General features: G+C 41.7%; 1 protein-coding gene across 1 annotated transcript in view; it reads right to left on the bottom strand.

Annotated features, from left to right (window-relative positions):
* Positions 1 to 27,862, bottom strand: part of gramd1bb (GRAM domain containing 1Bb) — a 205,312-nt gene extending 177,450 nt beyond the window's left edge. The window contains exon 1 of the mRNA XM_056234219.1: positions 27,720 to 27,862. Coding sequence (XP_056090194.1) covers positions 27,720 to 27,847 — 128 coding nt within the window. The 5' untranslated portion in view covers positions 27,848 to 27,862. The remainder of the gene's footprint in view (positions 1 to 27,719) is intronic.

Genomic DNA, 27,862 nt, shown 5'->3' with positions numbered 1-27,862 from the left:
TACAAAGTTTAATATGTGATACAACGGATACAAAATGTATTTGAACACTACATTTGAAAAATTTCAAAAGTTGAATTACAAGTAGTACAAGCACACTTTTCAAGCCAAACATTTCACACAAGTTTGCTGTTCAAAATGTTGGGGTCAGTAAGATAAAAAAAAAAAAGTAAATTAATATTTTTATTTAGCAAGGACAAAATTGACAGTAGACATTTACATTGATACAAAACATTTTATGTCAAGTAAATGCTGTTCTTTTGAACTTTTTATTCGGCAAAGAATCCTGAAAAAAAGGAAAAAAAACGTCAACATCGATAATAATCAGAAATGTTTCCTGAGCAGCAAATCAGCATATTACAATGATTTCTGAAGGATCATGTGACACTGAACACTGGAGTAATGATGCTGAAAATTTAGCTTTGTATCACAGGAATAAATTACATTTTAAAATATATTCAAATAGAAAAAGGTTATTTAAATTGTAAAAATATTTCACAATACAGTTTTTACTGTATTTGTGCTTATTTTTAAATGTTTAATCTTTTAAACGGTAGTGTGCAATTTAAAATTAGTATAAAATCTGGATCATGTTGACAGTTAATTAAATACACCTGCACATCGGTTACTTTAATAGGACATCAGTGTGAACTTAAGGAGAACTGATTTTTTTTATCTTACCCCTAAGAGTTCTCTTAAATAGCAGTATGGAGAGAAGTCTTAAGCTAAGAGAAATAGTGGGGTTGACCTTGTTGCTATGGATAATGTCATCACGCTTACTATAACTAATATTGTAGAACAAGGTATCATATTGACATTTTTATATAGGTCTAAAAATTAAAATGTTGCCATATTCAAATAAAGATTTTAAAAATGTAGGCTAAGTGACAACTTAGGTTTTATAAACAAAGTTAGGGAAGATCACTATCTAATCAGCTCGAGAGGAGGCTTACATATACATACACACACACACACGTATGTATATATAAGCCTCCTCTCGAGCTGATTAGATAGTGACTGCAATGTTTTATTCTCCATCAGTCAATGCATTTTGCCTGTACATAAATGAACCTTTATGTTATGTCATCGCAGATTAAAATCAATAAATTAAATATTTATTGCATTTATGAAGAAAAGGCTTAGTCGCCTGTTGCCTCAATGGTCTCTACAGTGTCTTTGCGCGGATTGCCAGAAACAGCCATTTTAGGATTGTTTGGTCTTAGTGATTTAGAAGTCCTCTTGACTACCCCTAACTTTTCACAGATTTAGGAGCTGGCTTTAGTACTAAAATGCTTTGTGAAATAATCAAATTTTTATTTGTGAATAAAAAAAAAGAGCAAAGATTTAGGAGTATTAAAATTAGGACTGACACACCCATTATTTTTAAGAGTTTCTCCTTAACTGGCAAGGTGTTTTGTGAATACAGCCCCAGATGTTTAAAAGTCATTCCCTCACCAAAAGTTACCGTTTAAAAAAAGGCTCAGAAAAATGATGTTAGTTCTGAGAAAAGCTGTTTTGTTTGCAGATGCTGCTTTGTTAAGTTGGTTTGATTTTTGAATGCCATGAACATGTTTACTAGCCCTGTCCCATTTTCCTGCATTTCTTCTTTGTGCAAGTATGACACCAAGTGGCTAAAAGGCTTTGTTGCAGAACGGCCAAGTGCACTTTCTGTACCACCCACAATGCTTCTCCTGCTGTTGCTGCTTCACTTATTAGTCGTAAAAGCCATTAAAGTGACAGTAGACAGAAAGAGATGATAAATATATAAACAGAGGCAAACTAAAAGATTGAGTATGAGGCATTTCATTTAATCTCTTACTGTCCAATAAATCATTGAATGCTGTGAACCCCATATAACCATTTGCTCCAGCCCACCATCACCAGCCCAAACAGAAGATCTAAGTCACTGGCCTCCTCTCATCTTTTGCTCACTCTCTCTCTCACTCCCTTAAGTCGCCATGAAAAAGGTAATCCTGTAGTTCACAGAGCTCGGTGCACCGAGAGGACCTCAGAGAAAGAGAGTTGAAAATTTAAAATTCACAGTCGTGTTGCTTTGAAGTCGGCACAGCCAAAAGCTAATCAGAGAAAGCTGGCATGCTAGATTTGGCAGGATAAAGGTTTGTGATTATGTTTACTGAAACCCAGCGCTGGGTCTCGTACCTCTAGGGCTTTAATTGAGTTCTCACAGCAGGCTGCCAACAGCAGAAGATATGAAACACAGAAAAATGAGGCCTACAGTAGAGATCTGTTTTGGTAGAATATGCCTCCTGAGGTAATCGGCATATTAGCGCCTCGTGACTCTTCTCTTGTTACCACATCCACACCTTCTTGTTTGACTGCTCAAAGACTTTGTATATAACTCTCGATGAGCATTACACACGACACGTCTGTTTGTACAGATAGTAACTTATCTTTATAATGGAACATTTTATTGTAATTGTAACCATCAGTTCGAGGCCCTGTTTTCTTTTTCTTTGTATTTCTATTTTGTCTTTGGTGCTGCAAATTGTGATGATCGGTGATATCCTGTGAGAGGTTTCCAGTTTGATGGCGAGCCACCCGAATCTACTACAGTGAAAGAATCACAATTCCTAAGGAAGAGGACAATATCCTTTCCTTTCTTCTCCAGTCTTGCTGTAGCGAGACAATTCACATGTAGAGACTATTGAGTTTTTTCTTTTTCTCAAGATTGACAGACGAATACAGAGACTGATAAGAAACTGATATGTGCTTTGAAAAGCGCTAAAATTTGATAGTAAATTTAATTAATACCGAGGTTCTTGATCAATCATACGATTGACATTGTGATATTTTGAGAGAAGAGTGTTTAAGAAAAAAGACACCACTCCATTCATTTTATTTCTTTTATTTTATTTTGTCATTCCAATTGTCTGTATGTTTTGGGGTAAAAGAAGAGTGCACTCTGGGGAAAATTGTCAGGTTTGAACTGTGTGTATAATTGCCATTGTAATTACTGTTCCTAATCCTGTGTATTTTCATTGGAACCAAAATTACATACCAGTTCACAACTATCTTGTGTTGTCTGTTGTTTCTCACCACAACCCGCTACCTCCTTTACGAACTTAAAAAAAAATCTTCTGATGAATTATCTGCATCAATAGCAATTTAATTTAATTTAATTAATTCATTGTTAAATACTGCAGACACCCGTTACATAAAGTTTGGCTAAAGTTCCCGCTTTGGCCCTGTTTACACTAGTGCGTTTTCATTTTAATAGGGGTTTGACGATTCTCCAAATCCTCGATTCGATTAAATTTTCGATTCTAAGGTCACGGTTCATTTATTTTTTTAAAGCCGAAACCGGCCAATCAGGATGCTCTCTGTCTTACATGCGCTTCATGAGGCACATACGCAAGATCTCTCGCTCTCTCCCGTGCGCGCCCTATACGGTTTGGAGCACAGTTTTTTCTGTCTCGCATGCGCGATTGCGCACTCTTGCTCGCTCGCTCACTCTAAATTCCGGGAGATTAACTAATTTCATCAGGGAGCCGCTATCAATATGCGGGAGACTCCAGGAACTTCCGCGAGACTTGGGATGTCTGCAAAGTAAACTGTGGCTCAGGCCCGGATTGGCTAATCCGGAGCACCGGGAGAATTCCCGGTGGGCCTGTCTGTTTTATTGGCCAGGAGGGCCGGTGTTGTCATGGCACTGGGTTGAATGCTTTATATAGGCTCCAGTCACAGCTTTCTGAGTGTATAATGAACGTTGTGAAATAATTGCCTAATATTAACTCTAATTTGGTGCTGCAATGATTTGCATATCGCGACGATAACCGACCTCATAATCTGAGCTGCTTCAGTATTCAAACACCGCTCGTCGGCCATTGGCAAAATGTTTGAGATGGCCGATCAAAGCAAGCGGGATTTATGTTCACAGAAGCGCGAGCCGCGGCCGCGCGCCAATCCCAACGCGACGCTTCACGAGATAAGATGCATGTGGCTAAACTAAACAGCTGTTTTAATTACGAAAGAAGTTTTAAACGACCGAAAGAAATAATCCGTTTGTGAAGACTGTATCAATCAAAACTCAGCTTCGGGAAGGGGAGATTTACAGGTAACCTAAGATAAAGAGACTGAGAGAAGAAGAATGAGAGAAGATGGAGATGAGAAATGAGAGCAGGTAGAGGAATAGCCTTGCATAGGCTACTGTGCCCAGAATGAGAATAACTTTATTACAATGGATTCCTATTTAACACAGACATATATGTTCTTTGCCAATGATGATCATCAGTGTAAAAATAAGCTCAATTTAACAACACAATCACCTATATATATAGGCTAATATATTGCTATTGTTATTGTATAAATTTAGATATTTGTATACCTCGAATGTGTTTATATTTCCCCATATCAGCACTGGGACTTTTCACTGTTTGTATTACTTCACTTGTCTGGGTGTGCATATGCCCCCGAACCCCCAGCAAGATCCCTTTTTGGACCTCTGTATTTATAAAACCCTGTATACGGCTATTGCACTGAATAGAAATTTATATATTTTTTTAAACACAATGAATAACAAGGCTGTACAGAACACTGCACTATTGCAGACTTATAGCTATACTGAGGTTTCAATTACATTATTTTAATATAGTCAGACGGGAACTAATGTGGGCCGGTCTAAGGCATGAAACTCCAGGGCTGAAAATGAGTCCCACTCCGGCCCTGCTGTGGCTTTTTTGAAGCGCGAACGTTGTCAACATAACTCACTGGAAATCAAAAAAACGTACACACCTGCGACTTCAATGAAAGAGGAGGGGGTTCAAGTTGCCATGCTATCTTTTGAATGGCTGTAGCTAAATTAGAGGAGGTTGACCATAGACCAGGGCCGTCGCCAGAACATTTAGAATGGGGGGGCATTTCATTTTCATGGGGGGGCACACTTTTTATGATCTACAAAACAGACAGTCACAAAAACATCCCCTATTTAGTCTAATATAACTGAAATAGACCAAATTCTATATTTAAACAACACCAAAACAGAAAATATTAAGTTTCTGATCATATGAGGGTCTATGGCATAGACTCGCAGCTTTTCAACACGCGTGTTTTTTTCCCGCTTAGCACGCCGACCGGACGTGACATGGGGGCGTGGCAGCATCGACGATTCCATTTTTTAATTCGATCATTAGAATATTTTTTAATTTCGATCGATTTCGATTTAAGATCGAAATCGTGACACCCTTACATTTTAACACGGCATTTTAAAATGAAAACGACCCTCGTCCATAGTACAGACGTTTCAGAAACGATCTCCATCCGCACTACATGTGAACAGATTGAATGTAGGCTTTTATGCACATATAAAAATTCATCAACCCACACATCAGATCTGGTAAACGGATTAAATAATGTATGTATACAATTTAATAATATAGAATATAGTTTTATTTCAAATGGAAACAACGAGGAAAATATAGTGCCTTGAATATCTCTGCAGCTCGTCAAAATTAAAAATGGGACATCTGTCAAAAGAAGGAAGGCTGTTGGAGTTTCCAAAGCAGACACAAATAAAGGTAAAATACACAACATATTACTTCCGTTTCTGAATAAATAAAATTAATGTCATAAAATCATGATTTTATGGTCTGAAGTTGGCTTAACAAATGAAAATCACAAACATGACACTTGTTAATACAACTTTTTTATAAATAGAATTTATTAATAAGCAATATAATTTTAAATCAAACAAAATAGAAAAATAAAGTGGGTTGAATCCAAAAAGCTCAATTTTTTTTAATTAAGAAGGCATCAGTAGCGAATAGACCATTTGAAAAGGTTAAATATAGGCCTACACAAATAAAAGCTGCATCTGTCTCTGAAAAAAAATCAGCAATATGATGTTTTTGATAGATTTGATGTTATTGAACTCTGAAACCAGAATGAATAACTTTTTTGGTTTGAATGATCTGAATATGTTCTCGGTCACGTCAAACCGCAACTGGCTTGACTGCATGTTCAAGGCTTACGTTAAAGATTGTTGCTATATGACCAAACATTTCACTGTACCAATCTTTTTTATGGATCCTAAAATTGTGCATAGGCTACAGGACAAACCCATGGGGTTCGGCAAATAAAGGCTGTAAACGCCGGTCTGTGGGGACATCGACTCTACATATTTACGCCCCTAACGCTGAACAAAACAAACGGTGACTGGTAGCTTTGCATGTTGGTCAGAAATGTCTTCTTGGGTGGTCCTTGGCCAATGAAAGCTACTATGGAGTCCAGACCTTCTGCGATCAGTCTGAAGGTGTGGATAAGCCAGACTAGCAAGGAAAGGGCATAAAAAACATGGACTTAAAGGCAACAGAAGTTAGCTCATTGGAGCCACCTTGACTTAAAATGGTAGTACAACTACTACTGATTCCAGTAAAAATTGCCTTTTAATAGCCCCAAATCTTAATTATTAAATGCATTTTCCAACTTTGAAGCTTGTCACAAACATAATGACAACATGGACATAATACAATAAAAATATTAGGGGTAAAAGTAATAATTGTTTATAAGTCTCCTCTGGATTATTATTAATACTGTATAAATTATAAGAGTTTGACTGGCTTGAGCAGGCTTGTAAAATGATTGATTCCACAAAGAACAGGGATTTTTTCCCTTTGTTTTTTTTTTCTTCCTTATTTGCCCTTGGAACTGAATGAAATTTTAATAAGCCACTTGATTGGTCAATTTAAACAACCAGCTTTAAAAAGATAAAAAGAAGAACTTCAGACTCAATGATTGTGTTGCAAGAGGGAAAGAAGATTAAAAGATAACCAAAATCCACCCACTGAATATTATCTCTCCCTCAAGTATCAAATCAAATCAATCAAAGCATATATCAATGAGAGCAGAGCTAACGTTATTTTACCCTGGCGCTGGCTGGAGGAGAGCAGTTCTCTCTCATAAGCTCATTTATTCTGGAGGGAAGACAGCTTGCACTGTTACAGGCTTTCCAGAGTGACTGATGAGTTCAGCAGAAAACAACCATAAATCTGATTGTACAGAAATGTGTAGTTATGGCATCATGAGAGCCAGATGTGTGTTTGGAAAACTGTGGTGTTCTTGTGATCATTATGCATTCAAGCTGAACTTTCAAGGCAAATTTAGTTTGCAAAAGCAGCCTAATATGAGCACATCTTATTTATATGCATATAGGGAGTTAAAAAACAAAAATCTGGTTCCATTAACAGTTCTGGTTCCATTAACAGTTCTTTGAGTACTTTTGAGGAATAAATAAAACATTACGATTCATTGAAAGAATTGCTGTAGTCTGATTCCCGAACTAACAACTCTTATAGGTAGAAGAGTCATTTATTCAAGAATCAGACTAAAGGTCATATAGTACAATATGTTTTTGGTTCACAAAAAACCCAGCTCATAAAAGTCATTTGTCTGGGGATCGAACCACACTGGTTGAGCTGTATGATTTTGATGAAGTAAAAGTCTCATAAGAATATTTTTTGGATTACACTGGTCACACTGTATGTTTTTAACTCAAACTCATCGTCTCTTTGTTCACTGGCCTGGTTACTAACACAAATCCAGTTACTACTTCATACTCAAGTGTTCATTATGCCAAATCAATACCTCAAAACCATGCTTTATTTCCTTTATTTTGGAATTGGTCATTTCTGCTAGCGCTAGACATTTGTATGGTATGTGCAAAATGCATCAGTTAAACAAGAATAGACAGTGGGCAAGCCATCTGAGACTAGCATATCAGTAACCCAGTAATGAACGCTCTCTTCATAAGGTTCGCCTAGAGCTTTTTCTTTAGAATTAAAACCAATTACTGTGAGGCAGAACAAATCAAATGCAAAATGTCCCAATAAAGCAAAACAACTTAGTATGAGTGAAAAGTAGAGGAGGCGTTTCAGGCTTAGAAGGATCTGGAATAGAAATGAGAATAAACTCAGGGTACTGATGAGCTAAAGTGTCTCTGAAGGATTCTCTTCTCTATTACGGGAATCGCGATGGCAAAGAGGCTTAACAATATTGGTTACGGGATTTGAAATGATCTAGGGACAGGCTTCTTTTATTAAGCATGAGGAGGGAGTTATTAGTCTCTTATCTCTCTTCTCTGTGCTTGAAGAAAGGTGCCTTTCAAAATCCTCAGCCCTCAGCTAAGAAATCTATTTCTGTACAAGTCTAGCTATACTTGTTCACCTGGAATATACATCCTGATACAAATTAAGAAGTGCCTGTGCAATCTCTGTACTATCTTTAGCGGAAAGTCACACTCATCTTGGTTTCTCTCAACCGGCCGCCAGCATTTTATTCAAGGATGCTATATAGGACCACCTAAACACTCTCCTTCAACTCGCAAATTTCACAAAAACACATTAATTCGGCACTGTAATCTCGAACTGAGACTTAAAGTGGATGATTATAGAGCCCTGCAGCAGATGACTGGAATTATGTATCATTATCAGAGATTCAGAAAGTATAATGCACCCAACAAATCATACAACATAATTATAGCAGAACTGATTTTGGAAAAACTGAATCTGATATCTTATAACACTAACAACAATTTCCATTAAGGAGGGAATAGTCAATATGGACATATGAAAACACACAGAGTCCAGAGTGCAAGTGTTAAAATTTTTAAATTGTCCTAATTTACCTAAAAATCATTCATATATTGAAATATGCTATGTGAAGATGACAAATCCCACTGGTTATCGTGTCACATGACATACTGTATGAAAGCTACGCTATTATTATGCATTTATTAAATAATGACTTAAAATGGCCTTTAGAGAAAAATAAATAACCTACAAAACGTTATCTAACAAAATATTTTGATCAAAGTATTTCACCTTTTCAAAAGACTGTTCCTCACACAAAGCTACGGTGTGGTTTCAGAACACAACTTTTATGGTGTTATTTTTCTATTTTGAGCTTGACATCCTCTCTGTTGTATGGAAAAGAGCTGCATCAACATTCTGATAGACATCTAAAAGTGTGAAATTTCACAGGCAAAGAAGATCTATTGTCAAAACAGCGTAGCGATGTGTGAAGCACAGCTCACACAGATGCCACTTTCAAACAAGCAGCTTTCTGTTGGTCAACATGGTAACGTGTCCGACTTGAACCAGATGCGAAATCTGAGCTGGGAAATATTCCGCTCTCACACGTAATTGGATTCCTATTGAAATGGCTGGATTTCACCCGCAAATTCACTGTAAACATGAACAACTTATAGAAGAAGGTCAAACAGATTTTGATGAGTACATGATAACAGAATTTTCATTTTTGGCTACAATCCAAGCGGCAACATTCTAATCTGAAAAATGAAGCCTACCCGGAAGTGCGAAAAACTGCAATACATCGTAAATCCGCTAGGGGCAGGTCACAAAAGGGAGCAAATGTCCATAGACCCTATGTTAAAATGTCCGTTTTCACAGCATAAATTCATGTTTTTACAGGTTGGTCCAATGGACTTTTATTGTATTTTTCGATAAGTTCCGAGTGCCAGACAACTGTGAGGGGGGTGAATTTTTTTCTAACTCGTTAGTTTAGATCGTATTTAGATATAAAATGTATGACAAATAAGGGCGTGGTTAACTTTGATTGACAGCTTGATTGACAGCTGATAATGGGCTGCGCCGAGTGGAATTCCTGAAATTTGACGTCTCGGCCATGATCTGACACAACACATCATACCACCTCTGTATCCTTTCTGAACATTTGTATTGAAATACCGTACATAAAATGGGTTGCTCTGCTATAAACTGCACTAACCGACGCTGTAGGAGTACTTCGCTTCATTTTTTCCGGTAAGTGACATTCCACATCTATTTCACGAAGTTAGCACTATTTAGCATCAATGTTTGTGGGCAGTGGCACTGCAACAGTTAGCATTAAATCGCCTCAGATGAGTTAGCGTCCGAGGTACTTTACCAATGGTTATAACTGACGTTTGAAACACTGTAAATGCGTCTGCCAAATGAATAAATGTAACATAAGAATAGACTGATATGTTCCACATTGGAGTGTTAATATATTTTGATGGGTTGTACTCTTCAGCAGCTTTGCAGTGAATGTAGTAGCCATAGATAGACTGTAAAAAGTAGCCTGCCGTCTTGTAACGGTACAGATAGCTGAGGCTGCTTGGCTGAAGAGGCGCGTCCACCGGCCGGCTCAGTCTCACACAAAGCCCGCCCTTTTACCCATGTATGGATTGGCCAGAAGGTGGGCGGGGTTAGGATTTCCCAAGATTTTCAAAAGATGGCGCCGCCCATACCCCCCATAAACGGCCTCAAAACCGTTATTCAGAAAGTCTATGGGTGACGTCACAGACGCTTTGTCCATTTTTTTTACAGTCTATGCTACAATCCCTCTAATGTATGAAATGCATGATTATGGATATATGTAGAAGAATATAGCTTTTTAATGCTATGTCAGCATCTGAGGCAATCTTCATGGCAAAAACAAAAAATACAAGAGTTGCATTAATACATTAAAAATAAAAACTAAAGAAAAAGATTCTGGATATGAATCTACAATGCTACTTCATTATAACCCATCAAAGACCTGCAAGTGTCTGCCCTTCAGCTCAGCCTTTGATTTTCTTTCATTTTTGGAACCTCAAAAGCAAGAAATCCCATTGGGAGTCTTGTGCGGGTGGAGAAAAACAAAGTCCAAGAGAGACAGACAGCGGTCCAGCATGATGGACTGGAACAGCAGGTGTGCAAAGTGGAATATACAATGAGCCACAGCCACAGAGCAAAGACAAATGGCAGGACATCAAGGGCCGAGAAGAAGTACATAACAGCCACACTCCCGCAAAAGTCTTCCGTTCAAGACTGCCGCCAAAGAGCTAGTGGCAGACCGGTCACGGGGCAATGCACTATGAAAATTTATAGTGACTGAATCCAAAAATGCACATTTTATGGATATGTATAATATGAGTGAGATGTAGAACCAAACAAAACTAAAAGAAAAAAAAAAACAGTTAGGTTACTAAACATCATGCATTTACACAAATAGGTGTCAGTATAAAGTCTAAACCACTAAAATGAAGAAGAGCAAGCAAAATACACAAGAACTGACAATTGACCATTCTTATTTTTTATAGAATATTGCAGTATTTATAATAAATTAAATTATTTATCTGTGCCTCGTAATCTTGAATCAAAATAACTTCCCGCTCCCTCTTGCAGCATCTATCTTAACTCTTGACACAAAAACACTAATGCCGTTTCTGGGTAAATCCGTTGCCGTAAAAGAAAGTGTATGAAGAAAAAAAAACTTGTTTTCTGCGCATGTAAAAATACATTTTTTTTTTTTTTAATAGCCTATTTTACGTAATCGAAATATATGAGGTGAAATCAGGCCTGGAAATTTGGTAAGATACTTTAATTTATTGGAAAATTAATGAAACAAAGATGCTTCTCTGATGATGTGTTTACCAGCGTGAGGGCGGGACCAGGGCCAGATTATCCATATGTGACACTGGGCGAGTGCCCAGGGGCACCAGCCAATGGGGGGCACCAAATACTATACCTTTAAAATATTTGTCATATTTTATAAATGTATATGTATTCACTATATAGTTATATATTTGATACATATATATTTAATACATACATATTTATGCATTTAAAAATAAAGAAATATAATTGCGATTTGGTAAGTGCCCCCCTACCCCTACCCCTCCCCCTCCCCCTCCCCCGATCTTGGTCCATTCCACAGTGACACACTCCCGCCCAATTAGTCAATCAGACTAATTCAAAATGGACAGGCGTCAGTTAAGCGGTTGCGCTAAGAGAAAACTTAAAAAGAAAAACAATTACGGCACATTGCCACTATTCATAATGTACTCGCAATCGCGAGCTTTTTTATTCAGAAACCGGCAGCAGGAGCAGAAGTAATGTTAACTAGCACAGGCCCTGAAGCTAACATATGCAGCGAAGCTAATGTCTGCTCAACTGAAACAGCTCAGGAAGACGCAGCAGCTAATGGGAACCAGGTGACGGAGAGCAGCGAGGAATCCGAGGATGATGCCAATATCACACATTGGCCGGATAAGCAGCAGCAGTCGCGGGAGGATTTTACCGTCTCACTCTCAACAGACCCTGAACTATGGGGAGACATCACGGAGCATGTCAGAGAAGTGGCCATTTCTCAAGGTCCTGCAGCTTTTCAGAATAGGGCGCCAAAATACCCAGCATCCATACGGGACATTGATTTTGGAGGTAAAACGCGGTCACTTACCAATGATTTATTGCATTGTCGCCTCCCAAACAACGAGGTAGTTTCTAGAGAGTGGTTAATTTACTCACCATCAGCAGGTATGGTTTACTGCTTTGCCTGTAAACTGCTGTCCTCACAACAGAATGTTTTTACGTCTGGGTTCTGTGACTGGAAACATCCTGAGCGGATTATGGACCACGAGAAAAGTGCAAACCATAGTCACAGCATTATCGCTTTATTGCGCAGATCAAAAAATGTCGGCACAGTGGACGCTTCACTCAGGCGACAGATTGATGCAGAGGGGAAATACTGGAAGGAGGACTTAAGGCGTGTTGTGGTGGTAATCAAATTTTTGAGCGAGAGAGGACTAGCATTTAGGGGCGATGACGAACTTTTGGACTCCCCAAGTAATGGCAATTACCTTGGACTGCTGGAACTTATTGCACAGTTCGATCCTTTTTTAAAGGAGCACTTTACCCATTTCAACATTAATCTTTATTGAAAGTGGGTCATATATGTAGTCGAAATGTAAAATAAATTTTGAATTTGGTGCCCTCTTGACCGAGAAAAGACAGAAAATAACTTTAGGGCGCATTTGTGTGTAAGACCACAACTCCCAGAATGCACCACGTTGCACAGCTCCGCAAGCCACTCCCACTAATCCAGAACAGCGCAAAGTCGCAAACATCAGAGAAATCACTCTTCCGTCTACCCTACAGGGCTAACATTAGCTGCCAACAGAGTTAGAAATTCATTTCACACAAAATGTATAGTTAGTTGGCTGTGGCGAGCAGGACGAGGGACGTGAGAGCGGCGCGAGGCCGGTGGCGTGAGTGATAATGAACGACACCTGTGAGACGCACTGGTCTCTCTCGCGTCTCTCACCGAGGAGCGGACGCATAAAACGAGGAGCGACAGGGCAGATCGAGAGAGGAACAGGCCTGATTTTATGGTGTGTTTTGTTTCTGTTGTGTGTGGCCAGCAGTGAGGGGCTGCTGGCTTATACTTTTGTTTTGTATTTGTTTATTTTACTATTAAAATGTTTAAATGTTCACCGATTCCCGTCTCATTCTTCCTACAACAACGAACCCCGTTTGGCAAACTCATTAGCGAATTAGCAGCTACTCCTCGTTTGTATTTCTTTCTATATGGTGAATTATTGCATGATACCTGGATGTTCAGTCAGAACATTTGCGGTGTGACACTAGGATGGTTCTCATCACAACACAAACGTCCGTGTGCTCGTCTGATCCAGAGATTTCGTCCAGGAGAAATTGCGATTGTTGAAATTCTCTGCAGCAGACGGAGTCTGTGTCCGTAGCGCACAGCGAGAGCACAGGCACCAGCAGTCCGCCTCAGCTCGAGCCAGTCCGGGCTCCTCGTCCACTCCAGTCTGCCTCAGCTCGAGCCAGTCCGGGCTCCTCGTCCACTCCAGTCTGCCTCAGCTCGAGCCAGTCCGGGCTCCTCGTCCACTCCAGTCTGCCTCAGCTCGAGCCAGTCCGGGCTCCTCGTCCGCCGCCTGCTCCTCCAGCCTCAGCTGCTCTTCACTATACTGCGGCTCGTAAAGATAGCCACGAACACCGGATTCGAGCAGCAGAATTTCAAAATCATCTTCTTCCATATCATGTTTAGTTTCTCTCGTCATTGTTGTAACTTCCTATCTCCACAGCGCTTGTTAGCTTAGCTTCCAAACAAGATGGCGGATATTGCTTTCAGTATCTGCAAGTGAAGTCCCACCCACTGATCTGTAATAGGTCTAGCGTGAGTGGGTCCCACACCCTGAATAAATGATGAGCTTGTGTTTGTAGTCTATACACTTTTCAATGAAATGTGACTTCCTGCTTATTGTGACGCAAAACGACGATTTTTACGTCACAATAAGCAGGAAGTAAAACACTTAAATCCTTATTTCTCCCATCTCAGGGAAAAATAAAGGAAAAATCCACGATCATTATAATATATGACTGGGTTTCTAACAATACAAAGCTTAATGCAAATGGGTGAAGTGTCCCTTTAAGACAGGTGTGCCCAACCCTGCTCCTGCCGATCGACTGTCCTGCACAGTTCATCTCCAACCCTAATCAAACACACCTGAAGCAACTAATTAAGGTCTTCAGGATCTGAAGCAACCAATTAAGGTCTTTAGGCTCACTTGAAAATTAAAGGCAGGTGTGTTTAATTAGGGTTGGAGATAAACTGTGCAGGACAGTCGATCGGCAGGAGCAGGGTTGGGCACTCCTGCTTTAAGAGAACACATAGAGAAGTATGGCCAAAAGGGACGAGGGACAACATCATACCTGTCATCTACTGTGTGTGAGGAGTTCATTTGCTTAATGGGTGAGAAAGTAAAAAAAACGATTGCAGCAGAACTGCAGCACGCCAAGTACTTTTCTGTCATTGTAGATTCAACCCCCGATTTGACGCACGTTGACCAGCTGACATTTATCTTTAGATTTGTCAACGAGAAAGGGAAAGTAGTGGAGAGATTCATTGGTTTTGAGCCTATTCACAGCCACACTGGACTCTTGCTGAATCTGTAATTAAAATGGTTCAGCATTTGGGTTTAGACTTGTCAAATTGCCGGGGACAAAGTTATGACAACGCCAGTAACATGGCCGGTAAATATAAGGGTCTTCAGGCGCATCTGAAAAAAGTAAATCCCCTTATTCATTACGTGCCTTGTGCTAGACATTCACTTAATCTCGTCGGGGTAAACAGCATTGACAACAGCTGTAAAGAAGTGAGCGATTTCTTTGACCTACTTCAGTCACTGTTTGCGTTTTGTGCCGCATCAACTCACCGCTGGAATCGGATATTTAACAATAAGGATGTGAAAATCAGCAGGACTCTAAAACCACTGTCTAGTACTAGATGGAGTTGTAGAGCTGACTCGACCAGTGCTTTGAGAGAAAACTATAGTGCAATAAGAGAGGCCTTGGGAAGGTTTGCAACAGATGTGGACGAGAAGGACGAAGCCAAACGCGAGGCTGCTGCGCTCTGTCGTAAACTTGATAAACTGGAGACTGCGATAATGGCGAATCTATGGGATACCGTGCTGACTAGATTCAAAGCCACAAGTGACACGTTGCAAAAGCGCGAAATAAACTTAGATTCTGCACAGCGACTACTGGAATCTCTGCATTTGTTTGTGGCATCACTCAGAGATCAATTTTCTCATTTTGAAAAGGTATCTCGGGATGTGAAGGGTGTGACACAGGTTTATCACTCCGAGACACAGCGGGTGAGAAAAAGGAAAACCTTTGCAGATGAGTCCACTGAGAATGACACGATACTAAATGGGAGTCAACGATTTAAGGTGGAAACGTATAATGTGATCATCGACAGGTTGCTCTCCTGTCTTGCGAAACGAATTGATGCATACAAGGATTCAAATGAACTCTTTGGCGTTTTGTTCGATTCTTCCGACTGCGATGGTGTGCGTGAACGCGCTGCTGCGCTCTCCTCCACATATCCAGATGACCTGGACAAAGATTTTGGAGATGAACTTCTTCAGTTTAAGCACTTTGTGCGGGAAGAGAAAACCCGTTCACCCGAGGAGATGTTGCAAATTCTGCTAAACAACGGGCTACAAACTACTTTCCCAAGCGTGTTCGTTGCACTCAGACTGTTCTTAACCCTGCCCGTTACCAACTGTGAGGGCGAAAGATCCTTCTCTCAACTTAAGAGAGTAAAGAATGAACTCAGGACAACAATGAGAAAGAGACAACTGTCTGCACTTTCACTGCTGGCAATTGAATCTGAACTAGTCCAGGGATTGGACTTTGAGGATTTAATTAACGACTTTGCATGCAGAAAGTCAAGGAAAATTCTGTTAAAAGTAAGCCTTTATTTACCATTAATTCGGGGAAATATGTGACGCTGTGGTTATTTCATATTTGTGGAACAATCTCTTTTAACTGGTTGCTCAGCTACCGTTACTTGTAAAGTCTGGGTTCGTTAGTTAACTACATTAACAAAGATCAATAAATGTTGTATATGTGCAGTTCATATTAACTAATGTTCATCATTTCAACATTTACTAGTATTTTATTTAAAACTTGTTAACATTAGTTAATGCACCGTGAACTAACAGGAACAAAGTCAAACAATGAACAGCTGTATTTAATTTAAAAAAAGTAGTGAAAACATATGGAGTGAAAATAGCCAATAAACATCCTGTTTACAATGGTATTATTATTATTTTTACTATTATAATAATAATTATATATTATGTTTGAATTATTATATATATATGTTTTTTAATAAATGTTTAAATAAGAGTTTTCCAACATCTTAAAATTTTTCGTTTTAGGACAATCTTTAAAGGATGAACAAAAAATGTGTTGGTCATCATATAAAAATAAAATAAAAATAAAAACATTCATAAATGATATTATAGCTTTGAAGTGCTGGGAAAAGGTGTGTAGGCTAGTAGGCTACTTGCACGCGTTTGACTATTTCTGTCACATTATCATATTTATGGTTAGAGTTAAGTTACTACATTAGCCTAAATCTATGGTAAATGTTGCTGATCTGTGGACTGAAAACCTTCTAAGTGTTTCTCCTGGTTTCCACGTCAGCGCTGTTTGATCTGATATCTATGGTTTATAACTAGGGATGGCCCGATACCGATACTGGCATCGGGGATCGGGCCGATACTGTCCTAATATACTCGTACTCGTACTCATAAAAATTCGCCGATACCACGCACCGATACCACGTACATTTTGCAAAACGAAACTGGCCGCCGCGAGTGCTTTGTCGAGGTGAACTGAGGCATAGGAAAGTATAGGCTAATGTCGGCGGTTTGGGCTCATTTCAAGATAAGGGATGATGACAACAGCAAGGCAGACTGTGAGTTATGTTCAGCTAAGGTGTCGAGAGGAGGGAAAGAAAGTACATCGTTTAACACCAGCAATCTAATTAAACATCTGAAGACGCATCATAGATCTGATGGCCGAGCGCGCGCGCGGGCGGTAATGCACTCACTCTGTGTGTGCGGGTTACGGGAGAATAAAACGATTCGCGGGACTCCCGCAAACTAGAAATATCTATGAATAAAACATAAAAACTAAAAGATTTTTATTAATCTCTTGAAGAAAAGCAACAAGAACAACTACAACAAAATAGAAACGATTTACAGGACAGAGTTTCTATTCATAACATGGTTACAGCGTTGAGCGATGTAGCCAATCACAGACATATGTGTTGATTTCTGGAACGCAATGGCCAATCAGAAGCATTTAAGATAGACTCCCCTCACCGCTCAAAACGGACTTTTTTGTTCAGTGCTGAATTCTGCATGCTGGCAAATCCTCTAATTATAACAAACAAAGTGTGGATATTATGAAAGATTGATTGTGCAGTCAGCTTCATTGATAATAACAGAGATGTGTGAGATCGCGATGAACTGTCAGCTTTTAGGATTTATTAAGGGAGCGCACTTTGCGCGCATTCAGTCATGCCAGACCATGCACGCAGTAGCCTGCTTGCTTTTATGTTAAATTAACAGTGGTTTGTGTGTTAATACATTTATTATTTTACTAATTTTTATTTATTTTTTAGACTTGTTAAAACAAGCAGAGAAGAAAATAAAAACAGTCTTCTAACCTGTGTTCTAAAATAGTCGTCTTCTTTTCTGGGAGCCTATTACTTTTGCGGTAGAAATATCGGTATCGGTACTCGGTATCGGCAAGTACACAAATGTAAATACTCGTACTCGTATCGGTTTGAAAAAAAATGGTATCGGGCCATCCCTATTTATAACAGAACTCTGCGCCGAATCGGAATGTTTCTCGCTGGATCTCGTAGTGATGAATGATGTTAAAATTCTGAGGCGAATTCAATTGATTTCTTAACTGGATCTCAACTGATTTCTTAACTGGATCGTGAGCGAGATCGGCCCGCGACTGGCAAGTTCGGGGCTTTATTTTACTGTCAGTGGTTCGGGGGGCGCTGCTGCTGCTCCACGGTCCTAATCATAGGCCTATATGAGTAGCGTATTCTCGTTTCACTTTCATTTTGTTTGCATTCGCTGCTAGGTAACGACTAACGAGTCGATAGATCGCTCATTGCTCAGACGCACATAGCAGGTTGTGATTTGTCTCCGTCTCCATCCCACAGACGCCTACGCGCGCTATTCTTGTCACGGATTTATTGAATTCCCTGCAGTATTTGTGGTGAGCCTTTACTTTAGCTGTAAGTTCATGTACATCTATTGTCTTCATAGAAATACTGAATTTCAATTGTTCACACATTAAGTGTGAGGAAGGGGGCACTTAAACTGTGGTCACCCTAGGGCACAAAACTATGTTAATCAGGGCATGGGCGGGACAACCTGTCACTCACATGAGATCCACCAATAGCAAACCACAACCATCCAACCAATTCCCCACAGACAAAATCAGGTCCCGCCCTACATGTATTCTAGTCACTGATCTATATAATAATCATTCTATATAGATCAGTGTTATGGAGACTTTCTTACTACTGTGGTTCAATAGTGGTGTGATCGCGGAGTGTGCATCGGTTAGAATGCAATGGAATAGGATGGATGGATCTTTATGGTTTTTTTATTTTCAGATGGGAGAGTATAGAATGACTAGTTACATATACATGTGTGGTTCTGTAACAAAACAGACAGTAAAAGAAATATTAATTACCATTTACATACAACTAACAAAAAATAGTAGTGTAAATATAACCTGGGGAAATGAGAATTTAACCAAAAGAAGATAATAGGTAGAATTCACCATATATTCACTGTAATAATGCAGTCACATGCTATCACGCAGGCCCGAAAGCCTTCACCACTACACATGACTACTGCTATTACACATAAATAGACACTACTACACTACTAATCAACAGAACTGACATACAGGTGACTGCACTAGCATAATAGGATGCTATCAACCAACTAAACATAAATAGAATGAGCATTAAGTGCGCAGAAAAAAACATGATTTGTCTTAATATCTTAGCTCAAGTGCTAACAACAATGAACGAGAAAAAATTATGTCCAACATACTCTAGTAACACTCTCATACATTTTAACATTACAGACATTGCACAGCTAAACACCCACCTGTCTCAAGGACGCATACAGTGAAGAAAGGAAAAAGAAAAACGAGGGAACATGCAACTATCACCGATGCTCTGGGCCGACTAAATAAACACAGAAGCTTTCCTAATTCGCAAATGGCTGCGCCCCCTAATGGTCGGCCTGGGAACTGCATGCAAACTAAATATACTGTATATAAGCAGTCTTGTCTTTTCAACACAGCCGCCCCCAAACTTGCTCCAGCAAGTTTGAAGACTGGATTTACTGTCCATCTTTGTCCGGCACAGCGGGGAGCCGAATGAGGCGACTCACAGGTCTCACATAGGTGCGGTCCTTCACCTTCACTTCCGCTGAGCGGATTAGGCCATCAGCTCCTGGAAAGGCTTTACTGATCTCTCCAACTGGCCACGACGCTCTTGGTAGTTGGGGGTCTACTATTAGCACAACGGTGCCAACTTGAATGGGGGATGTGTCCTTCTGCCACTTGTACCTGGTCTGCAGGGTTGGCAAGTAATGGCGCAAAAACTGTGTCCAGAAGCGGTCACTTAGTACTTGACAGGTCCTCCAGTGTCGGCTTCCAATCAGCTCAGAGTCGTGGTACATCACCTGGGGAAGTGAAGGATCCAGCCGCCCCATCAGCAGAATATTGGGGGTGACGGGGTCTGGGTCGGCCAGGTCTGATGAGACGTATCCCAGAGGCTTCGAGTTGAGGATTCCTTCTATCTCGATCAGCACTGTCTGGAGTACTTCAGCGCTTACAACCTGAGAGCCCAGAGTGGATGTTAAAGCGGATTTGATGGATCTTATCTCCCGCTCCCAAGACCCGCCGAAGTGTGGAGCGCTGGGAGGATTGTAGCGGAATTTTAGCTGGTATTCCGCGAGCTGGGCCTGCAGGGATGGATGTAAGGCGTTGAATGCTTCCTGTAACTCACGGTCCCCACCTCGGAAATTAGTGCCTTGGTCACAAAGTATCTCAGCTGGTTTCCCACGACGAGCGATAAACCTTCTTAGTGCCATAAGGAAGGAGTCGGTATTGATGCTGGACAACACTTCAATATGGACAGCTCGAGTTGTCAAACATTTGAAGAGCAGGCCCCAGCGCTTTTCATTACGGCGACCAACTTTCACCAGCATGGGCCCAAAGCAGTCTATACCAGTGGAGAAAAAAGCTGGTTGCTGTAACCGGAGGCGGGACACAGGAAGGTCGGACATCTTTGGATTTATTGGTTGGGCTCTCCACCTTTGGCATTCTGTACAGGAACGCTGCTCCCTTTTTATGGCTTCACGGCCTCGTAGAATCCAGAATTTTCTCCTCAGCTCTGCAAACAATCTCTCAGCCCCCGGATGTTTCAGCTCACTGTCAGTCTGCCTGATGAGTAATCTGGTCACAGGATGCTTAGGTTCCAAGACAACAGGATGTTTAACATCAGTTTCCAGGTCATGGCAGCGTCTGAGCCTCCCGCCTACTCTAATGAGCTGGAGTGTGTGGTCAAGTTCTGGAGCCAATGTGTACAGGCGACTTGAGGTGGATATGGGTTTCCCAGATGAAAGGTGCAGGAATTCATCATGAAAGCTGTCTCTTTGGGCAGATCTTAGGATACGGAGCTCGGCCTCCTTGAAATCATCTGCTGAAGGGGTTCCTTCAGGATCACTGGCCGCTCCATGTAGGCGCTTGGCAGTTGCCTTAATCAGGTCACTGAAGTTGTCGAATTTCTCTGCATCAGGCACAAGGTCAATGCTCACAGATGTAGCCAAACATATTATAGGTCTGCGCTGTTCATTGGTGAAGTCCTCACACGGAGGAAGTGGATGCTCTGGCCATTGCGGTGGGGGGAGCGATAGGAAGGGAGGTCCATAACCCCAGCGAGACTGACCTGTAAGCTCCTGTAGTCTTTTACCTCTGGTCAGGTCATCTGCGGGGTTGTCTGCTGACGCCACGTAACGCCAGGCCTGGTTGTCTGTTAGCTCTTGGATCTCTGCAATCCGTGTACCCACAAATACCTTAAAGTGGCAGGAATCAGACTTAATCCAGGTCAGGACGGTCGTAGAATCTGTCCACATTACAACTCTGGACAGTTGTAGCGTCAGCTCTCTGGTCAGTAAACTAGCAAGTTGGGCGCCTGTGAGAGCTGCACATAACTCAAGGCGTGGCATAGAAAGCTGACGTTTGGGAGCTACTCTGGATCGTGCAGTCAAGAATGCAACTTCCACATGTCCATCTGTGTCTTCTGTGCGAAGGTATGCTACACTGCCATATGCCTGCTGAGATGCATCACAGAAGACGTGTAACTCTCTGCTGCACTCAGGTTTGTCTAGGGCTGGGTTGACGTAACAACGACGCAGACAGATGTTATCCAACTGTGGCAGTTCAGCTTCCCATTCTTGCCATGCAGTAAGTAGTTCACTGGGAAGTAGAGGGTCATCCCACTCACGTTTCTTGTTCCACAGTTGCTGGACAAGTACTTTGGCCCTTGTAGTGAAAGGGATGAGGAACCCTAAAGGGTCGTATTGACTGGCCAACACTCTGTAAATGTTCCTCATTGTAGGAGGGCCACTCTCGTGGTGCTTGGACTTGTAGTGAAGCGTGTCAGAGTGGCACAGCCAACGCAGACCTAAGGCTGGCTCTTGAGGGTCCATGTCCGTGTGATTCAGCCATTGTTCACTGCTCTCTGATCTCAGTTCTTTGGGAAGATGGCTGACGAGCTCTGGCTTGCTGCTGGCCCACTGCCGAAGCTCGAATCCCCCTTCCTTTAGTAGCGTACTCAGTTTTTCCATAATATCTTTGGCTGTGTCCATGGAGGAGAAACTCTGCAACCAATTGTCCACATAAAAGTGCTTCTCAATAGAGTTGCGCAACTCATCTCCCTGATGGCTGTGATCATGTACGTGTCTTTGAAGCGCATAGATTGCGCAACAAGGGGAACATGTGGTCCCGAATGGAAGGACCTGCCATTCGTACACCTTTGGATGAGCGTCTTTCTGCAGGTCACGCCAGAGGAAGCGCAACAGAGGGCGGTCTTCGGGCAGCAGTCTCACCTGGTGGAACATCCCCTTGATGTCACTGCTGACGGCGATGGAATGCTCTCTAAAACGTACCAGGACACCAAGGAGAGAGGCGCCCAGGTTTGGACCGGGCAATAGCAGCTCGTTCAGGTTCTGGTCTTTGTAGGTGAAAGAACAATTAAACACAACACGACTTTTATTGTTGTGTGTCACCATATGGTGAGGGATGAACCATGATTCAGTTGAGGTCCTCACCTGTTCGTCACTTGCTTCTGTGACATAGCCTGCTTTCACCAACCTTGTGATCTCTGCTTGATAAGCTGTGGCCTTCTCCGGGTCTCGACTGAGGCGTCTTTCAGTCCCTCGGAGACTGGGGAGGACTACTTCAGGTGGTACAGAGAGTGTGGGCATGTTATTAACACGCAAGAGAGGAGTGGCATATCTCTGAATGCCTTCCACATTTACTCTTGTAGCCTTTACTTCCAGAAGATCCATAGCTTGGTGCTCTCTCAGAGACCGTGTGATCAGCTTCTCACTTCTGTATGGCAGAACATCAAGTTGCCATAGCTTCTCTACGTGACTGAAAAGCTCTGCCGCAGGTGAGATAGTAGACAAGAAAAGACATTGTTGGGGCTGAGTGTTCTGACGGCAAGAGGGGACAGGTCCCTGTAGTGTCCAACCTAACCTGGTCTTGACTGCGGCAGGACCTCCAGGTGGACCCAAACGCACAGGCTGGATGGGAGTAACCAGGTGGGGACAGTCGGAGCCAATCAGTAGGAGCGGCTGGGCATTTGTGAATGGCTGCAGTGGTCACTTTCTCAGATGCCTGTACTTCTGTTGAAGAGCCTTCACCTGGTATGAATGCTCAGCCAGTCCTAAATCATCTGCTGTAAAAGCCTTCGCAATTGTAAAGGTCTTCAATGGTTGGCTTACTGGTGAGACTTTAAATGTCACTGATTCTCCGTGTAGTGTTCTCAGTCCTTGTCTCACAGTTCGCAGTGAGAGACTCTCTGGGGTTCCCCTTAACTTAAGCCTCTGGGCGGCCTCTTGAAGCAGGATTGTCCTCTCAGATCCGTCGTCAAGTATGGCCAATGTCTCTAGTGTATGCTCACCATTTCGCAGCAGGACCTTACTGATCTTCAGGAGAACCTGATTGCATCCTGCTCGCCGGTCTAGATAGAGAACATCTGCAGAAGATTTATTCTCTGGCTCAGAAGTTGTCGGGTTTACTGCTCTGGATGCAGCCACACGCAGATTCACGACATGCAAGGCCTCAAGATGCTTTCCTTTGCATGTCTTGCACTGTACTTTAAGTCGACACTGAGCCACTTGGTGGCGCCGCCCACAACGCCAGCAACGGTTATTGAACTTAATCCAGTTGGTCTTCTGCTCCTTTGTCAGAAACTTGAAATTGGCACACTGATCTAGAAAATGCAGAGTGTTGCAGCAGTAGGGGCAGTATGATTTGGGCTTGTCTTGAGCATCTGGAGTTGAATGGGTTTCAACTAGAGTCTCTCTGGATGTACCATCTCGTGTCGCGCCAAGCAGGACTGTTGTAGTCCTCTTAGCAGCTCTTTTATCTCTCTTTGTACTGATTCTGTCTCTTTGAACATCCTCTCCTTTGTCCACTCGGTCCCCGCCCTCTTGAATAACCAGCTCATATTCCAGCCACTCTGAAAAGTCTCTAAGTGATGGCACGCCACTGTTTCGTGGGTAGAGATAGCGGCGGAAGGCAGCTCGTAGATCCTGAGGCAGCTTTCTTGTGAGTCTCGCCACATGAGATCCACACTGTAGCTCTACACGGCCGTCCCCCCCAAGCTGTTCCAACATACCAACCAATGCTCGGACTCTGAGTGCAAACTTCCTGAAGCCTGCCGTGTCACTGGAATGGATATTGGGCTCATCCATCAGCTCTGCTATTCTTTGCAGTGACAAGTGATGAGGCTGACCATATTGCTTGATGAGTGAAGCCATAGTGTCTGTGTATGGGCGAAGAGAGTTACTGTACGAGTCAGCAATCAGAAGAGCTTCTTCGAATCTGAGGTGGTCACATAGCACCTGATACTTAAATCTCTCCGTTGCGTCAGCTGGAAGAATGTTGTCCAAAGCCAATCTTAATCGAGCAAACTGCCTGGGGTCAGCCCGGGTAAACTCCGGAATTGATGGCTTTGGGCCTCTGTAAATCTTCTCCCTCGTGGCTATAGGTTGAGTGGGAGTAGACGCGCACTCTGGAAACAGGATTTTGCCCTCTAGTGTTGTACCAAGAGTTGGTGATACTGGGACAGGCTGCGGCACATGGCTCTGGGTGTCTGTACCAGTGGTCACTGCAGCTGCGGCCTGTAGAACTCGTAACTCCTGCAGGCGCTGGCTAAGCTCTTGAACAATACCTGGTGATTGCGAGGGTGGAACGAACTGCACGTGTGGCAAATCAGGATGGTCTCTGGGAAAGGAGACTGGAGGTGGTGGTAGTGGCCACTCCTCCTGCTGTTCAGCTCTTCCTTGTGCGCCAGGTATAGTATCCTGATGCAGAGAGATCTGAGTGGGCGGATGTGTGGAGAGCCACGAGTCACCGGCTGAAATACTTCCTGACGGCGCAGGCTGCAAACTTGTAGAAGCCAATGTTGCAGTGCCACGATCCATCCGTCTGCACATATCTGTAAACATCATCTGAAGACGCCTGTTTTCTTCCTGCAGCTGTTGCACAATGTTTATAAACTCGTGGGGAGCACTGGATAATGCTGGTTCAGTGATGGGAGTTCTAACATAACCAGGAGATATTCCACTTATCTGTTCTGGGGGTTGCTGGAGGGGCGTCATCCCGGCGTATCCCTCTCTGGCCCTGTACTGCTCCGGTGGCCGTGCGTATCCCTCATAATCGCTCATCCATCCTGGCGGTCGCACTGTTCTCCGTGGACGGGCACCACCTCTCTGCTGATCAAAATCCATCTTCACCCCGTAATCATCAATTCCCGGGTTTCGGCACCAAATTTGTTATGGAGACTTTCTTACTACTGTGGTTCAATAGTGGTATGATCGCGGAGTGTGCATCGGTTAGAATGCAATGGAATAGGATGGATGGATCTTTACGGTTTTTTTATTTTCAGATGGGAGAGTATAGAATGACTAGTTACATATACATGTGTGGTTCTGTAACAAAACAGACAGTAAAAGAAATATTAATTACCATTTACATACAACTAACAAAAAATAGTAGTGTAAATATAACCTGGGGAAATGAGAATTTAACCAAAAGAAGATAATAGGTAGAATTCACCATATATTCACTGTAATAATGCAGTCACATGCTATCACGCAGGCCCGAAAGCCTTCACCACTACACATGACTACTGCTATTACACATAAATAGACACTACTACACTACTAATCAACAGAACTGACATACAGGTGACTGCACTAGCATAATAGGATGCTATCAACCAACTAAACATAAATAGAATGAGCATTAAGTGCGCAGAAAAAAACATGATTTGTCTTAATATCTTAGCTCAAGTGCTAACAACAATGAACGAGAAAAAATTATGTCCAACATACTCTAGTAACACTCTCATACATTTTAACATTACAGACATTGCACAGCTAAACACCCACCTGTCTCAAGGACGCACACAGTGAAGAAAGGAAAAAGAAAAACGAGGGAACATGCAACTATCACCGATGCTCTGGGCCGACTAAATAAACACAGAAGCTTTCCTAATTCGCAAATGGCTGCGCCCCCTAATGGTCGGCCTGGGAACTGCATGCAAACTAAATATACTGTATATAAGCAGTCTTGTCTTTTCAACAATCAGTGATTCTAGTTCGAGAAGCCGTTTCACTCGGATATACGTCAGGAGAAAATATTATGGCAACTTCCATTTCATGCTGACTTTAAATCTCAATGATAAAAATGCAAAAGAATATTCCTTCAAATCGTTCTTGTTTTACTATTGGCTTCCTGGTCTGGAAAAAATGTGAGATGTTTTGTGGTTTTTGAGGATGTTTTTTTTTTTTTTTGAGTGAGTACAGTTAGTGATAAGAACGACCACCATATTACTACAAAAGATTAAAGAAAGGCCTGAAGCAGTGAGTGAGAGAGAGAGAGAGAGAGAGAGAGAGAGAGAGAGAGAGAGAGAGAGAGAGAGAGAGAGAGAGAGAGAGAGAGAGAGAGAGAGAGAGAGAGAGAGAGAGATTGCATGGGCAGCGAACTAAACTTACAATGGAAGCACTTTGGCCTTAAGTAATTAGATAGTTAAATCAAAAACAGCAAAGTAGGACTGGTCTGTGTTTGTTAACCCCATTTTCAAAACTGCATTAAACCACAAAGTGCTGTGCCTGTAAACGTTGGCATGAAACCTGGCAGGCCGGCACTAAAGATCAGTCAATAATAAAGTAATGTATAAAACAATTACAAATAAAATCATTGTGTAGCTTATTAATGTGCAAGGATGTATTAATGTAGACTTCTAGGGGTGTGCGATATGTAACTTCTACGATAATATCGTAGTTGTTGTTTTAAAGATGTGGAAGACGACATTTATCGAGTATGTCACTTTAGACAAAAAACACTTCAAACATACTTCAAAATATATATTTTTTGTGTTCCACAGAAAAAATAAAGTCATAAGGTTTGGATTGACATGAGGATGAGAAAATGATGACAGAATTGTCATGTTTGCGTGAACTATCCCTTAAAGTCCAGTTGTATGAGTCTCTGGGTTTTGCTGTCACAATGGCTTTGTTCACCAGTATAAAAATCTATGAGGTGACCTTTGCTTTTACAGTCCATATACTGTATTTTGAAGCACAAGACCCATGAAAAAACTTTAGATAAACAGAAAAGCCAGGTATAAAATTGCCATTTAAAGAGCAGATTTGGTCCTAGTTATTCCTTTTCTGTGGACGAACATATAAAATGTCCTAAAGAGGCCTAAAAGCTGTGCTCTATTAAACTGGAATGGATGATCACATCTAATGTTACAGTCTCTCGAAGCGTCGATACCACATAGTGTAAGTCTCTAAAAGGCTTTTTTAAGCATGTCTCACGTGAGTGCTGCTCTTCAGGATCAATGGCACGGCTCAAAGTGTAATTTGGGATCCCCAACACGGACAAGATGAGATTATCAGGGCAAATTGATTTTCTTGTTGGACATGTCTCTGCTGGGAAAAGTTTCAAGAAATGTGATGAAATTTTCAGACAGCTTTCCCTAATCTGAGCACATTCTCGAGGAGCACACGGAACAAGAATATTGACTTTTCTCCAGCATAGTGGTTTATTGACTATCATTTGCCAGCCTGAGCAGGGGAGTAATAAAGCTAATATTGTAACGTTATTTGATGTTATTTTGAGTTAATATTAACTTACTATTCGCTGAGGTGATGTAAAACATGTTTTTCTGGGTATTTTCTGGGTCCTGCAGCAGTGCAAGTGTAACTTGTGTCTTACCTGTGCTGTTTTCTGCTCTTCCCAGGTGAGCTGCCGTGTTTCTGCACATGTGTGAAGGGTCTCAGAGTGTTCTTCAGCAAACTGTCCTCCTCCAGCCTCAGCTGCGGTATAAGGTGTCCAAACGCCATCTATCCCAAACTCCA

This window comes from Rhinichthys klamathensis, unplaced genomic scaffold (assembly GCF_029890125.1).
Source record: "Rhinichthys klamathensis goyatoka isolate OS25496 unplaced genomic scaffold, OSU_Roscu_1.1 h1tg000391l_1, whole genome shotgun sequence".
NCBI lineage: Eukaryota > Metazoa > Chordata > Actinopteri > Cypriniformes > Leuciscidae > Rhinichthys > Rhinichthys klamathensis.
The sequence above is the reverse complement of the archived record's forward strand: the minus strand, read 5'-3'. Positions and strand labels throughout refer to the sequence as shown.